This window comes from Schistocerca gregaria, chromosome 5 (assembly GCF_023897955.1).
Source record: "Schistocerca gregaria isolate iqSchGreg1 chromosome 5, iqSchGreg1.2, whole genome shotgun sequence".
NCBI lineage: Eukaryota > Metazoa > Arthropoda > Insecta > Orthoptera > Acrididae > Schistocerca > Schistocerca gregaria.
The window spans coordinates 162650514-162664047 of NC_064924.1; the positions used below are offsets into that span (position 1 = coordinate 162650514).

A 13534-nucleotide genomic window follows, 5' to 3' on the forward strand; every position below is an offset into this window, starting at 1 on the left:
TTGGAGGGAACAGTGGAAGGTAAAAATTGCAGAGGAGGACCAGGGGGTGTATACAGTAAGCAGATTCAAATGGATACAGTTTGCAGTAGTTACATGTACAGGATAGATTAGTGTGGACTTGCATATGAGTGCACAGACGTGTGTCAGAATGTACATTTATAAAACTATCAGTACCTTAAGAACAAAGATTTCTCCTGTTGTCCTATTTATATCAAATTTGCTGTTGGCTGGATTATCAGGATCAATTCCTTGACCTGTCAAGAAGTAGACAATATTCTGTGGTCGATCTTTATCACCATCAGTTGCTGTGACCTGTTGAAATACCAGACTGGTAAATGAATGTGACCAATAAAGACTACAGAAGAAACGGTTATTGCATCAAAAACACAGTTTTTCAGATACGTTAAACTGAGAGTCTCTTCAGAAGTTATATAACCAGCTTTTATATTGTTACTTCTAGTCAATAAATGGTGCTGTTGATACTTTACATGTACCAGTATTTATCTTTGATATGTGTTTTTTCCTGTCACCTGTAAACTATTGGTTTTATATTCAGTTTAAAAACTTTCATTTTACAGCATTATTTGTTTTTGTTCTATAACAATGATCACAGTGGACACTTCTGATGAATTGAAAACACATGAACATCGAATTATTCCTACATTTCATTGAGCAACTATAAAAATCATCGTTTGTCTTATTTCCCATCTTATTTATCTCTGCCTCAGTGATGAAACAACACAACAAACACACTGAATTAAAAACACACCTAACGTTTTGTTCTTAATTCCTTGCTTTGAAGTCATTAGGCTGACTCCATGGCAGTCCAGTCGAAATTGTTTTTCAAAACAGGTTTTAGATTTTATATTATGCTCAAAATATTTCCCTCAAAATTACATTTACAACAGCAGGAAAATAAAAAAATGAATTAATACAGAAAGAATTATTGTTAAAAATTTACCCAGGTAAAATGAGAAAATCTTAGCTACATTAATTATACTAGTTTAAAAATGTTAACAACACACATCATTAGCTGGACCATGCTTTTAAACAAAATAAAGAAATTTTACTGGTGTTGTTTCTGTGTCGATGAAACACAGGAAGCATGCTGCAAATGAATTTAAATTATATCATGCTGTACATGCTCTGCCAACTTGATGATACAAAAGAACTTCTTTTTGCAGGTTTTATGGATGACAAAAATTTCAAAATCTGGCTGATTCATGCTAAATATCTTAACAAGAATGTATGTATAACCACTACAGATATCATTCAATTTTAATTTACAGATATGAAGAGCAATATTCTACAAAAACATTCCCCCAATGATACAACATTTATGCTACCAAGAACATGCAAATATGCATATACCTCATTTTTTAGCATGAATTCTGAAAAGTGATGAATGTATGAATTATATTAGGCACATTCCATTCCAAGTGTATTGTATAGTCAAACTAATGAAGCTCTAAACAGGAAAGCCAATTTTAAGTGAAATAATTACTGATTAATCATATGCAGATCCTTTCTATTTAATGGTGAGTATGACTTACAGTATTCCCAGTCGGTATTAAAATCTGCGGATAAGCTCTGAAATTAACAATAACAAAGGAAAGGTAGAAAAACTTCTAATTGTTGTGTGACAAAAATTGACCCTCACAGACAACAGTACCTAGTTGATTGAAACCAGGACCTTCCTCGTGTAGTGAAAAACAGGACAAAGGTGGGGTAGTTAGGAATATGTGAACATTAAGTTGGAACATCACTCAGAATGCATGGAAAAACAAGACTTGGGGGAATCCACAACTAGCGCTTCTTTCATTTCAAAAAAAGATAATAAAGGGTTGGAAGAAATAATAATATTCATGGATTACACAAAGTGCCACCCTGGATGGTGGATCAAAGGAGGGACTGCAGGAGAGTAAAAACACTTTTCAAGCGATTGGCGACTTTCTGGCGTAAAGCATTTATGGTCTCACTGTCATATATTTTCTTTCCTTGCAAAATTAAAGGCCCCTAGTCCGAAAAGTTAATGTATTTATCAATTACTGTTTCTGAGAAGAAATCTGCAGCTAAATATTATATAGCAAGTCTGGTATGTTATATTACACATTCTGTTTTCCCCTCTTCTCATCTTGTGTCTTCTTTATCAGATTTATCATTTAGTATCGGAATTATTATTTTTCATTTACTCCTCCACAGATATAATTTAAAATGAAAATAGGAAAAAGAAAGAAAGATGGTAGGGAAATCACGCAGACAAAGGAAGAATAGAAGCTTTTGTAATGCAGTGCTACAGAATAATGATGAAGACTGGAGGAGTAGATCAGATAACTCACGTAGAGGTGCTGAATCAAGCTGACGGGCAAAGTTCTTCGTGGCACAACTTGACTAAAAGACGGGATACTGTGATAGGATATCTTCTGAGGCATCAAGGTATATCATAGTTAATTTAGCAATGGAAGGAAGTTTATGAGGTAAAATTTGTAGACGGAGACCATGGATTGACTACATTAAACACATTGAAGAGGATGTAAGTTGTGGTAGTTGTGAAGAGATGAGGCTTGCATAGAGAAATGAATCAAATCAGTCTTCAGATTGAAGACCACCGCACACATATGACGTTGTAAAAAATAAGACTGGAACTATTCCCTCTCTGAACTTTTCAGTCATGTAGTGTTTTTCCAATAACTATACAGATGATACAAATATTGGTTGGTTTTTGGTAATAAATGGTCGTATTCAAAGGTTATTTAAAAAATTTATTATTAAAAATCATGCATTTTTATTTGCAGCATATCAGTATTTGCTTCAGAGGTTACTGCAGAATATAAGCACCTGGTTGACACCAAATGAAATTTATAATGGCTTATGTAGTGTTGGAATACGAGAAGGAATTTTCATTTCATCATGAATACTTTATAACATGAAACTACCATTACTTTCCAGTCACAGGCTACACAAAACTGCCTGACCCAGTCTCTGTTACTTTCTTGGTCCACCTCTATTGTCTCTTGGTCAGTATTGCATCAAAGATTTTGGGATTCTTATGTCATTCATTTGCTGAAAATGGGGGTACCATTTCTGCCGTACTGCTTTGTTGTATCTTAACAATGATCTAACATTAAATGTCTTGCAAATTTCTTCATTCCTAATGCCACTACTTCTTGTATATCCCTTCATGGCTCTCAAAACGGTATTTCAGCAGCTTGTATTTTTGTGTCTTTGCAACAACCTATGCTTTACATCCATATATTTTAAAATTGGCACTGCCACTGTGTCCTACATTCTCAAATAAAACAACGATACTCAAACAGAAAGTGAAAAGAACACATGAAGTGAGTTATTATTTTTCATGTGCAAATGCGTCCTACCTTTCAGAAGAAGGTTTGCGAAATAGTTTCAAATGAGTTAACTCCTGATTCTGTAAAGAATCGAGCATACATGTATAAAACAGTTTCAAACCTCTGAATATTTTACAAATGCTATACCATCTTAAAAATCTGTCCTTAAGCATGCAAGTGACAAAGAAGATGCTAACTGCTCTCACTATCAAACACTGATTGAGTACAGTCTAGGTAATTTGTGCTCCATTTTAAGCAAAAGCTGGTTTTTCATGCATGTCCTGAGCTGTGGGTCATATAATGTAATTTTGCAGGTATATCCAGTGGTATATGTGGATACTGTCCGCAAAACGTGCTGCAAATACAGTTAGTACCGAAGAAGTAATAAACTAAAATTTCAAGCCTCATGCAACAGTTTGACTTCCTGAACAGCGAAAATGTACGAGGGCATGGTGAGAAGTACTGCCTGTGATTTTTTTTTTTTTTTGTTATGTTCGCAATATCGGTTGATATATTTGATGTTACTGATAGTACTCGGTTGACTTTCGCGGTTCACTGACGCAAGTTGTATCTCTCTGCGGCTAGGGGGCATCACAAAATGATGAAGGAAAAAACGTTAATCACGTACTACATTTTCGCCATTAATGCAGTAAAACTGCTACATCAGGTATTACTTATAATTTATTATTTCTGTACTACTACCTCTGTTCACGACACATTTTGCAGACAGTGTTCACATACACCACTGAATGTACTCGCAACTGAAAAATTGAATCATTGTACGACTCACAGTTCAGGAGACATAACGGCATAAAAATTGAGACACATGAAAGACTAGCTTTTACTTAAAACGGAGCGCATTTTACCGAAAACCCACTCATCCCGTATTTGGCAATAACAGCACTTGGTGACTTCCAACAAACTTTAAACAGCATTTCAAACTTTTTTACGTGTTTTCTCGCTCACACCCGCTAATGAAAGGTAATGAAAGGAGAGGAATTTATAGCTAACTAAACGTTCGTTGTTGATGATATAAAATTATGGTTTTGCGTCTAAGGCGCAAAAGGTATTAAGTGGATAACTTCAAATATTTTAACACATTAACTCATTTGTAACCAGACGTTTGAAGCTGTTTTATACACTGGAGTTCTATTCTTTAAAGACTTACTGGTAGACGCTGACTCGCTTTTTCATCAACACTGAATTGGATTTTACCAAAATTATTTTGAACTTCTGTCAGTACTATACAGGTAGTAAAGTAAAGCTATCATCAATCAACAGATTGTAGGGGAACTACAGTTTGAAATGGACTCCGAACCACACTGCAGCTCCGCAATTTTCGTATTAACACATCATTACCAGAAGCAAAAGATGCGATATCTTACAGAAAACATGTCAGGACCGACTGAGGCTCTAACTGCAAACCTTTAGTTTTTGCAGCCTGGCACTTACCTAGTATGTACATGTATGGGAGAAAAACCGGAAGTGAGTTTTAGTTTTCTTTTGCGGAAACATTACACCTTTGTGTTAATACCATCTGTTCTTTTACATTCCGTGACGGTATCACAATACGTTTCATCTGTTCCGGAGGACATCCCACCTTTTATAAGATTTCGACATGAAACTACCGTTAATTACTCCCTTATCGAATTGACTTTGCTCTTTCTCTGGTGCATGAATACGCCCTCCGCGATTCTGTCAACACAGTTATTAATTTAATGACCTACAATTAAAGTATCATCACTTTTTCTCCACGTTCTCATAAGATCCTAAGTTGTGCAGAAAACATGTAACCTGTAGTAAAGGAAAGTCCAAGATTTCATTTGTTTGAGGGACTGTCGCATTCGCCGTACAGATATCTTACCGTGTAGGATTAGTATAATAAGAACTGATGTGAACGACTGCTTAGCTTAGCAAGAACTGTTAATCTGAGCCCGCTCACTGGACTTGAGGTTCTTTTAATTTTGGGTCGTCACATAATAATCACCAACATCCATAGTACAATCAATTACGTTTCATTTGGTGTACTCAATATACTTTCTCATTCTGTCTTCGTCGTAAACGAGAAAAATAAATGTTCTCTATGAGCGGTATTAGTTCTACGTTGCTTTTCTCCTTGACTTTTTTTATTTCGGGAGCCTTTTTAATTAACTTCCTTCTTAAGCTCATAATCTTCCTTCGCTTGACAGGAATTTCATTTAACTTGCTTGATGTTCTTTCTTTAATTTCCTTTTTTCTGTATTTATCAAGGTAAATAAGTCGTATCTAACATTATGTAATCCTGTTTTAATACAGTCATTTTTTTTCCTTATTACATCACATTGATACTGGTGAAAATACTTGACAGCAAACACTCTTTATTTATTGCATGATGTCGTCCGCGTAGTTACTCCACATCAAACAAAGTATTTACCAGGAACCAGAATCTTTCCTTTCTGCCCAGATCTGCGGAATTCACATTGCTCTGCTTCACGAAGTTCGTCTGTAAATCACCTGTATTGGCAATTACAGTGTTACCACTTGTGAATATTAAATTCTGAAAATACTTGTGTCAGTTAAGGCAATAAGAATATTTTTTTAGTCCATTGTCCGCGTATCCCGAGGTTCTGAACACACAAATTAAGAACTGATTATATGAATCATGTAAGTTTGCATTCCGTGTCCTTTCATGGGTTTTTTAAATACCATGAATTTTTTTACCAGGGGCGTTTCTGTAGCGATGTGTGCATTAGTTTTATTTGAAATTTCCCAGTGCACTGATATCGTCAAGTGCCTCGTTTGATTTTATTTTCTTTCTTGGAATTTCTTTTAGAATAAGTGTGCTTTCTGTGCAGCCTATAGCATCTTTAGCTGTTATCTAGAGAAACTTGTTCCTTTTAGTCAGGAATTTAAATAAGCCATTTCTTTTTATTACGCCTACGTTTTACATATTACATACTGAATTCAATCGCCTACGCCCGTTAGTGTGGCTTTGTTCTGTAACATAAGGAGTTGGCCTCGGTTTTCATTTATCATTTTACTTGTAGAGCTTCAAAGCCTATTCATTTGTCATTTCCTTATTTCCTGGCTATCCACTTTTTTTGCTTCTAGTTTTCTTGCGAAATTGTATTCCATCCTTGTCATCTCTATCAACTACAACATCTCTACGAGAGGTGTTGTAGTTACTTGAACATACATATTTTCCTGTTTTTTTTTCTGTATTCAGTGACTGCAAGATACGGATAATGCCTGTACTGTCATAATTATATTCGTTTTGTATTTCTAAGAAAATTTTCTGTGGTCTTCTCCAATAACCTAAAAAGTAAATACTCTCCACATGCAAGTCATGGAATGACTTATAATACAGTGACACACATTCCACCACCCACTCTCTTGCGTAAGAAACATTTCTTCTAAAATTACTGGAATCAGAAGTTGGCCGTTACAAATATCTTGTCCTCTTCATTTCTTTCTTTTATACAAGTCTTTCAATGTCCAATTATTTTGTCTTACCTACACAGTGCACCACTCTTCAATGCCAGCACTCTTATAGACCTTTTAAAAGGGTTCGGGATGGTGAGGGGGCGTGGGAGGAGGAAGGAAGCTCCTCCCAATTAATAACGCGCGCGCGCAGAGGGGAGGAGCTCAAAAGAAAAGAAATGCGCCCACCTTCAGGTAGGCATATGGATTCGGATCAGAGTGGTGCATCGTTTTAATGTATCACATGAGGTATTTGATAGTTAGTTATGTATAATATATAATGCAAATTCTACCTGGAGGTACTGACAAACGAGGTTCTAGGAATTTAAATAAAAAATATATAGATGTATAACAAGGGAAACTGATTGATTGGCTTAACAACTTCAGCCTAGACCACTGGACGTGGAAACATGAACTCAGGAGGGAATATTCTCTGTGTGACGTAAGTGATCGCTATGAAAGGATTTATGAAAAATTCGAACTCTTTAAGAGGTGAAACACGAATTCAATAATTTTTGCGGGATTTATGCACAAACTAAATTTAGAGGGAATATTTGTTCTTTATCTTATCCGCCCAATGATAAAACGCTGTAAAATTGTACCCCTAAAGGGCAAGAACGGGTATCAACTCGTGGAGCACTGAGTCGATTTTGTTTGCCTTTCTATTGAGGTGGCAATCCTGCGTGCAGGCATCACGTGACGTGTGTTGCGTTAAAGGGGCGCATAATGGTATGCCTGTTGACCTGCAACGCATCCGACTGTCGTGCAGTGCACGCCCCACCACACAGGCGTTAGCACGGAAAAAAATTCATTAAGTAAACAAAATGGAAGTACATTGCTTGATGGTTCGTAAGTTGGAATGTAAACGGGCGTGGTAGGGTAAGAAGACAAACTCCAAGGCACGACAAGTAAGAGAAAGAAATTGTTGTGTAATAAGGGGCTAGTTTCACAGCGATTATTTTTTAAAAGCTTCATTGCCCATAATAGCAAAAATCTCGAGAGAAGTCAGTGATTTTACGAGTGCGTTATTTGTCCCACGTAAACGTCGCCGCGAAGATTTTTGTGGACTTCTTGTCACAGATGAAATATTTGAACACTTCAGTGAACAAATAAATATTTGTGCTACACAAATGCCATTGCTGTCGACTAAGAAAGTATTTTGAAAAATTCAGTTCCTAATGAGGTGAAATCAGTATTTAATTTTTGTGTGTGCCGGGAGGGGTGGAAGGGGAGGGGGCGGGGTGACGTATCTTCGATTCGGCAACTCGATGTCAAGCCCTAAACACCGGTCCTATAAACATGAAGTTTGGAGCGAATACAGGACCAACAGCAAAAGAATTTTTCAAAATTCAACCGATAAGGGGATAAAATGTGTATGAAATGCAAACCAAAAATTGCATTCCACAGCTCTCATGACAGAGAAATAATCAACAGTGCGAGCTACTCTGTGTCTCATTAGAGGAAAATAATTTACGTAACAACAAACGTAAACAGCCGGTGGAAACGGAATAAGAAAGGCTGACTCTCGTGGTTAGATAACTTTAAGTGGCAAACTGCCTGGTTGTCGCTTTCCTCTGAAAAGTTTCACATTCAGAAATTGGCTGGGATTGTGACTAGACAAACTCCCAGTTTGGTTTCAAAAAATTGGAATGGATTTTCTGTCACATCGCATTATAATAAACGTGATAAATACAGCTAGTCTACGCCTAACGCCCATCTATAACTTCCGCTGCGAAGGCGGGAAAAATACTAGTAAAGGATGTGGCGTATGGGTTGAGAGTAAATCGAAGAAAGACGAAAGTAATGAGAAGTAGCAGAAATGAGAAGAGTGAGAAACTTAACATCAAAATTGCTGATCAGGAAGTAGTTAAGGAAATCTGCTACCTAGGCAGCAAAATAACCCATGAGGAAGGGAGTGCGCAGGGTATAAAAAAACAGAGTATCAAGGGCAAAAAGCGGCATTCCCGGCCAAGAGAAATCTAGTATCAAACATAGGACTCAATTTGAGGATAAAATTTCTGAGAATGTACGTTTGGAGCACAGCATTGTATAGCAGTGAAACACGGACTGTTTGAAGACCGGAACAGAAGAGTAGTGAAGCATTTGAGATGTGGTGCTATGGAGGAATGTTCAAAATTAGGTGGACTGATAAGGGTTTTATGCAACGCACACCACCTTCAAATACCACAAGCAAGATTTTCATGTTCTTTTGTTTGCTGTGCAAGAACTGTTAGTCCTACAGAAAAAAATGAACAGGGCTTTTTTTTAGGAAATTTAATGTAGTTAAATTTTGTACGTGGATTTTTTTCGCTAGAGGCTGTATTTTCGAATTATTCAGGAAAAATGAACAAAAGTGACCATCAAATGTGTTTTTCTTGAATAACCCGAAAACTGTGGCCTTCAGCGAAAACGAATCCCAGTACTAAATTTAACTACATTAAATTTCGTACCAAAAGGTCCTATTTATTTTTTATATAAGACTTAACGGTTCGCGCATAGAGAGGGAGGTAAAATGAAAATCTCCCGAGTGGCATTCGAAGGTGCTGCGGGTTGTATAAGACCTAGCAGTAGGGGCAGCCGAATCACGCTGTATATATTTATAAACAAGTTTCTTCTTTGTTGCCAAACAGTTTGACTTTAGACATCACATGAAGGCTTCAACCTGTAATTCTAGGCAAAACGAAATCAACGAAGATAAGTACATCCACGGGAGTTGCGGAGTTGCGTGTCTACTTATGTAAGGGGGAGACTCGACCACGGTATTGTTGTAATGTTTGAAGAAATGCGTAGAACGGTGCTGGCTGAAGCACCAGCTATTCCCTCAGCGTGTAGCTACTGTAACACGGGTACTACGGTAACCAACACCCAGCGGCCGCGCCCGCAGATTACTCCACCACCAGCTAACGAGAAGGCAGCGGCGCCAGATGCCTGACCTGTAGCAGTCTGTAGGGATGCGGGCCCGAGAACTCCTCCTGCAGGGATGCCTCGTACAGTGTCGCATTGAACACCGGCGGGAGGTCGTTGACGTCGTTCACGTGGATTACCACCTTAGTCGATTGTTCATTTAGGCTGTCAGACGCCACCAGAGTCAGTTCATACTACAAACAAATCAAATGAAGCCATGCCAATAAACAAAAGTCATACATGCAGCATTCAAGTATGCCGTATGGTATCTCTGTCATGCTGGGACAGGCAGGATACATGCTGCTTAGCGTTTCTGACATGAAAACAAAGGAAAAAAAATAACAAACGCAGGCATAAGGGCAAAAGTAAGGTGCATTACTCAGCAAGGGTCACCGATTGCCATTTATATCTCTCTTATTAATTTTATACCGTTCCTATACGCACGTAATATCTAATATTCACTCAGCACTTACCTTTAAACAAAAACATTTAACTTCCTTTCGATTCAGATGCAACACTCAGTGGAGGAGTTTCATATCATTTTATTCAACAGGGGAGGCATAGTTGTCAGAGAATATCTATAGCGCACCGCAATTAATTGCGTAAATGCAGACAACTGGAAGTACATGATACCAGAAGCAAAAAAGTCTCAGTGAACATGGGCTGCAAAATACGTACCTGAAGAGCTCTGAGCACTACTTCATCTTCGATACTGTGAAACAAATATCTTTTACTGCAAGCTCTTTACTTTCCATATTTTGGGAGAACGTAGTACGAACCAAAACAAGAAAAAATATCCAGTAAACATAGGTTCTAAAGTGCATACCATAAAGGCTACGAGCATTTGTTCAGTAGAAGAGATGTGTTTCACAGTAGCGAAGATAATGAAGTTCTCATGACTCTGAAGGTATTTCAGAGCCTATGTCTTGTTTTGGTCCAAGCGTTTCAGAGCCCATGTTTACTGAGCCTTTTGCTTCTAGTACTGCGTACTTTCAACTACATGCATTTACGACAGTTATGATACGACCTGTACATAGATTCTAACAAACGATACACACAAACTCCGATGGATTACACAGTGAGTCTTGAGGAATACGTTAAGGATAGGAAAACACGTACAGAAACATTATAAACGGCGCTATAGCGGGTCAAGTCGCCTGAATTAATGCTGCCCAGGCAGCAGCAAGCGTGAGCTTACGTGCTGACGGACCCTCAAGCGTAACTTCTCGCAATGGGCTTGACAGTACAGAAGTTGGGAAGAGAAGTCATTTCGTAGCCAACTTATTCATCTGTTCTTGCGTCCTCAGATTTTCACCTTTTCCGCTCGCTATCGAACAGTCTTTAAAGAACTTCCTCTCTGGATGAAAATACGTTCCGAACATGGCTCGAGGAATGATTTGCCTCAAAACCAAGTGATTTCTACAGTTGAGGTATCGAAAAGTTACTCCAGAATTAACAGACTGTTGTAAACATCCTTACAATCTGGTAGCCCTGCGGGACCTAATCATGAATGAGTGTCCTCAACTGGATATAGACTAACTGAATTTTGGCTCTCTTCCCTGGCAAATTGGGGCCATTATCAAAGCTAGAGTCGGTATAACTCGACAATGGCGTGATGTTTCCTGTGAATGTGCTTATACGAGAGCTTTTCGTAAAGCAAGGGCCGATCTGTCACGAAATGGATACCACTGTAAAAATCAAAAATGTTTTATTTGCAACAGTTAGCTACAACTTGCAGCTAATTCTCTACATAGTCGCCGCTGCGACATAGACATTTCTCGTATCGTTGTTCCAACGATCCAACATCCTCGTCATAGAAAGCAGCCGCCTGTGCTTTTACCCCCAGTTCTATACTCTGGTCTACAGCTCGTTGTCTGTGCCAAAATGCTATCTTCATAGAAAGCGGTTGATATGAGCAGAGATGAAACTCAGGGGAAACCAATTACGTTCTGTATTGTCGGTCATCAAACACTTCCCATCGAAAACGCTGCAGGAGTATCTTCTACATCTACATCTACATCTGTACTCCGCTAGCCACCAAGCGGTGTGTGGTGGAGGGCACAATTCGCGCCAAAGTCATATTCCGCCCCCCCCCCCCTCCCCCTTCACCACTCGCGGATCGCGCGAGGGAGAAAACGACTGTCTGAACGCCTCAGTACGAGCTCTTATTTCCCTTATCTTTGAATGATGATCATTACACGATTTGAAAGTTGGTGGTAATAATATATGCTCTACATCCGGCGATGATTGGATTTCGGAATTTAGCGAGCAGCCCCTTCTGTTTAGCGCGTTGTCTATCTGCAAGTGTGTCCCACTTCAAACTTTCTATGAGATTTGTAATGCTCAATCTCTTGAATCAGATCCAACTGGTAAGGGTCCCATACAGACGAACAATACTCTAAGACTGGACGAATTAATGTATTGTAAGCTATTTCCTTTGCTGAAGGACTGCATCGCTTCAGGATTCTACCAATAAACCGCAATCTAGAGTCCTCCTTATCCTTTACTTGGGTAATCTGATCATTCCATTTGAGATCATTTCGAATAGTCACATCCAGATATTTGACTGATGTTACCGATTCCAAAGACTGATCATTTATTTTGTACTCATACATTAATGGGGATTTTCGCCTTGTTATATCTTCATTTCCCTTCAGAGTGCGGCCGACAACTGCCATGAAGAAGGAAACGCACGATAATTACGTTATGCGAGGCTGCACGAAATCAGGTGAAATCTCTCGGCAGGCAGGCCATACTTAGCGGGAGACACTATTTTCTTGTCTTCTTTTCAGCTCACTGTGCGCTCGTAACTGAAAAGAGTGGCGTGACTCGATCGACTGGCGTGCTAGAGACACGTCTGTGCAAAGCTTCGTCGGATTTTCACTGTGGTTTCCATTTAGCGCCCATTCGGACCCTACTTTTCGAACAGCCCTCGTATTTCTCAAGGTATTCTTCTGAATAAGTGAAAATAGGTTACCCCAAATATATAAAAGTCCTGTTCTTGCAAATTTTACTTTCATTCACTGCTTTCGTATGGCATCATATTCTGGGGTAATTCATCGTTGAGTAGAAAAGTATTCATTGCTCAAAAACGTGCAATCAGAATAATTGCTGGAGCCCACCCACGGTCATCCTGCAGACGTCTATTTAAGGATCTAGGGATCCTCACAGTAACCTCACAGTATATATATATTCACTTATGAAATTTGTTGTTAATAATCCTACCGAGTTCAAAAGTAATAGCAGTGTGCATAGCTATAACACCAGGAGAAAGGATGATCTTCACTATGCAGGGTTAAATCTGACTTTGGCACAGAAAGGGGTAAATTATGCTGCCACAAAAGTCTTTGGTCACCTACCAAACAGCATCAAAAGCCTGACAGATAGTCAACCAACATTTAAAAATAAATTAAAAGAATTTCTAGATGACAACTCCTTCTACTCACTGGCTGAATTTTTAGATATAAATTAAGGGAGGGGAAAAAAAACTGGCTGAAACATTAGTGTCATGCAATATTTTGTGTAATGCAATATCTTCTACAGACATCTTTTGTTAACCTGACACGTTCCACATCATTACGAAGTGTCGTATTCATGACCCATGGAACAAGTATTAACCTAATCTCTAATCTAATCTAATCAGAAGCTTGGGACGGGCAACTGTGGGTGATGAATTAGGTAGCTGTAAAAAGGAAGTACGTTTCTGTATAGTAGTTGGTAGGTGAAACAACCCTACTGCAGAAGAAAGCCTGCTTGTGGCTACTACTGTAGAGTAGTTTAAAAGCAGCTCCGGCGGTGCATGGCATGCAGTGACGCTTGCTGAGTAA

At 38.6% G+C, this 13534-nt stretch overlaps 1 protein-coding gene across 1 annotated transcript in view; it reads right to left on the reverse strand.

The window, feature by feature from the left end:
• The window catches only part of LOC126271950 (neural-cadherin), a 1775154-nt gene that overhangs the window by 54890 nt on the left and 1706730 nt on the right, over positions 1-13534 (reverse strand). The window contains exon 18 of the mRNA XM_049974381.1: positions 175-312. Coding sequence (XP_049830338.1) covers positions 175-312 — 138 coding nt within the window. The remainder of the gene's footprint in view (positions 1-174; positions 313-13534) is intronic.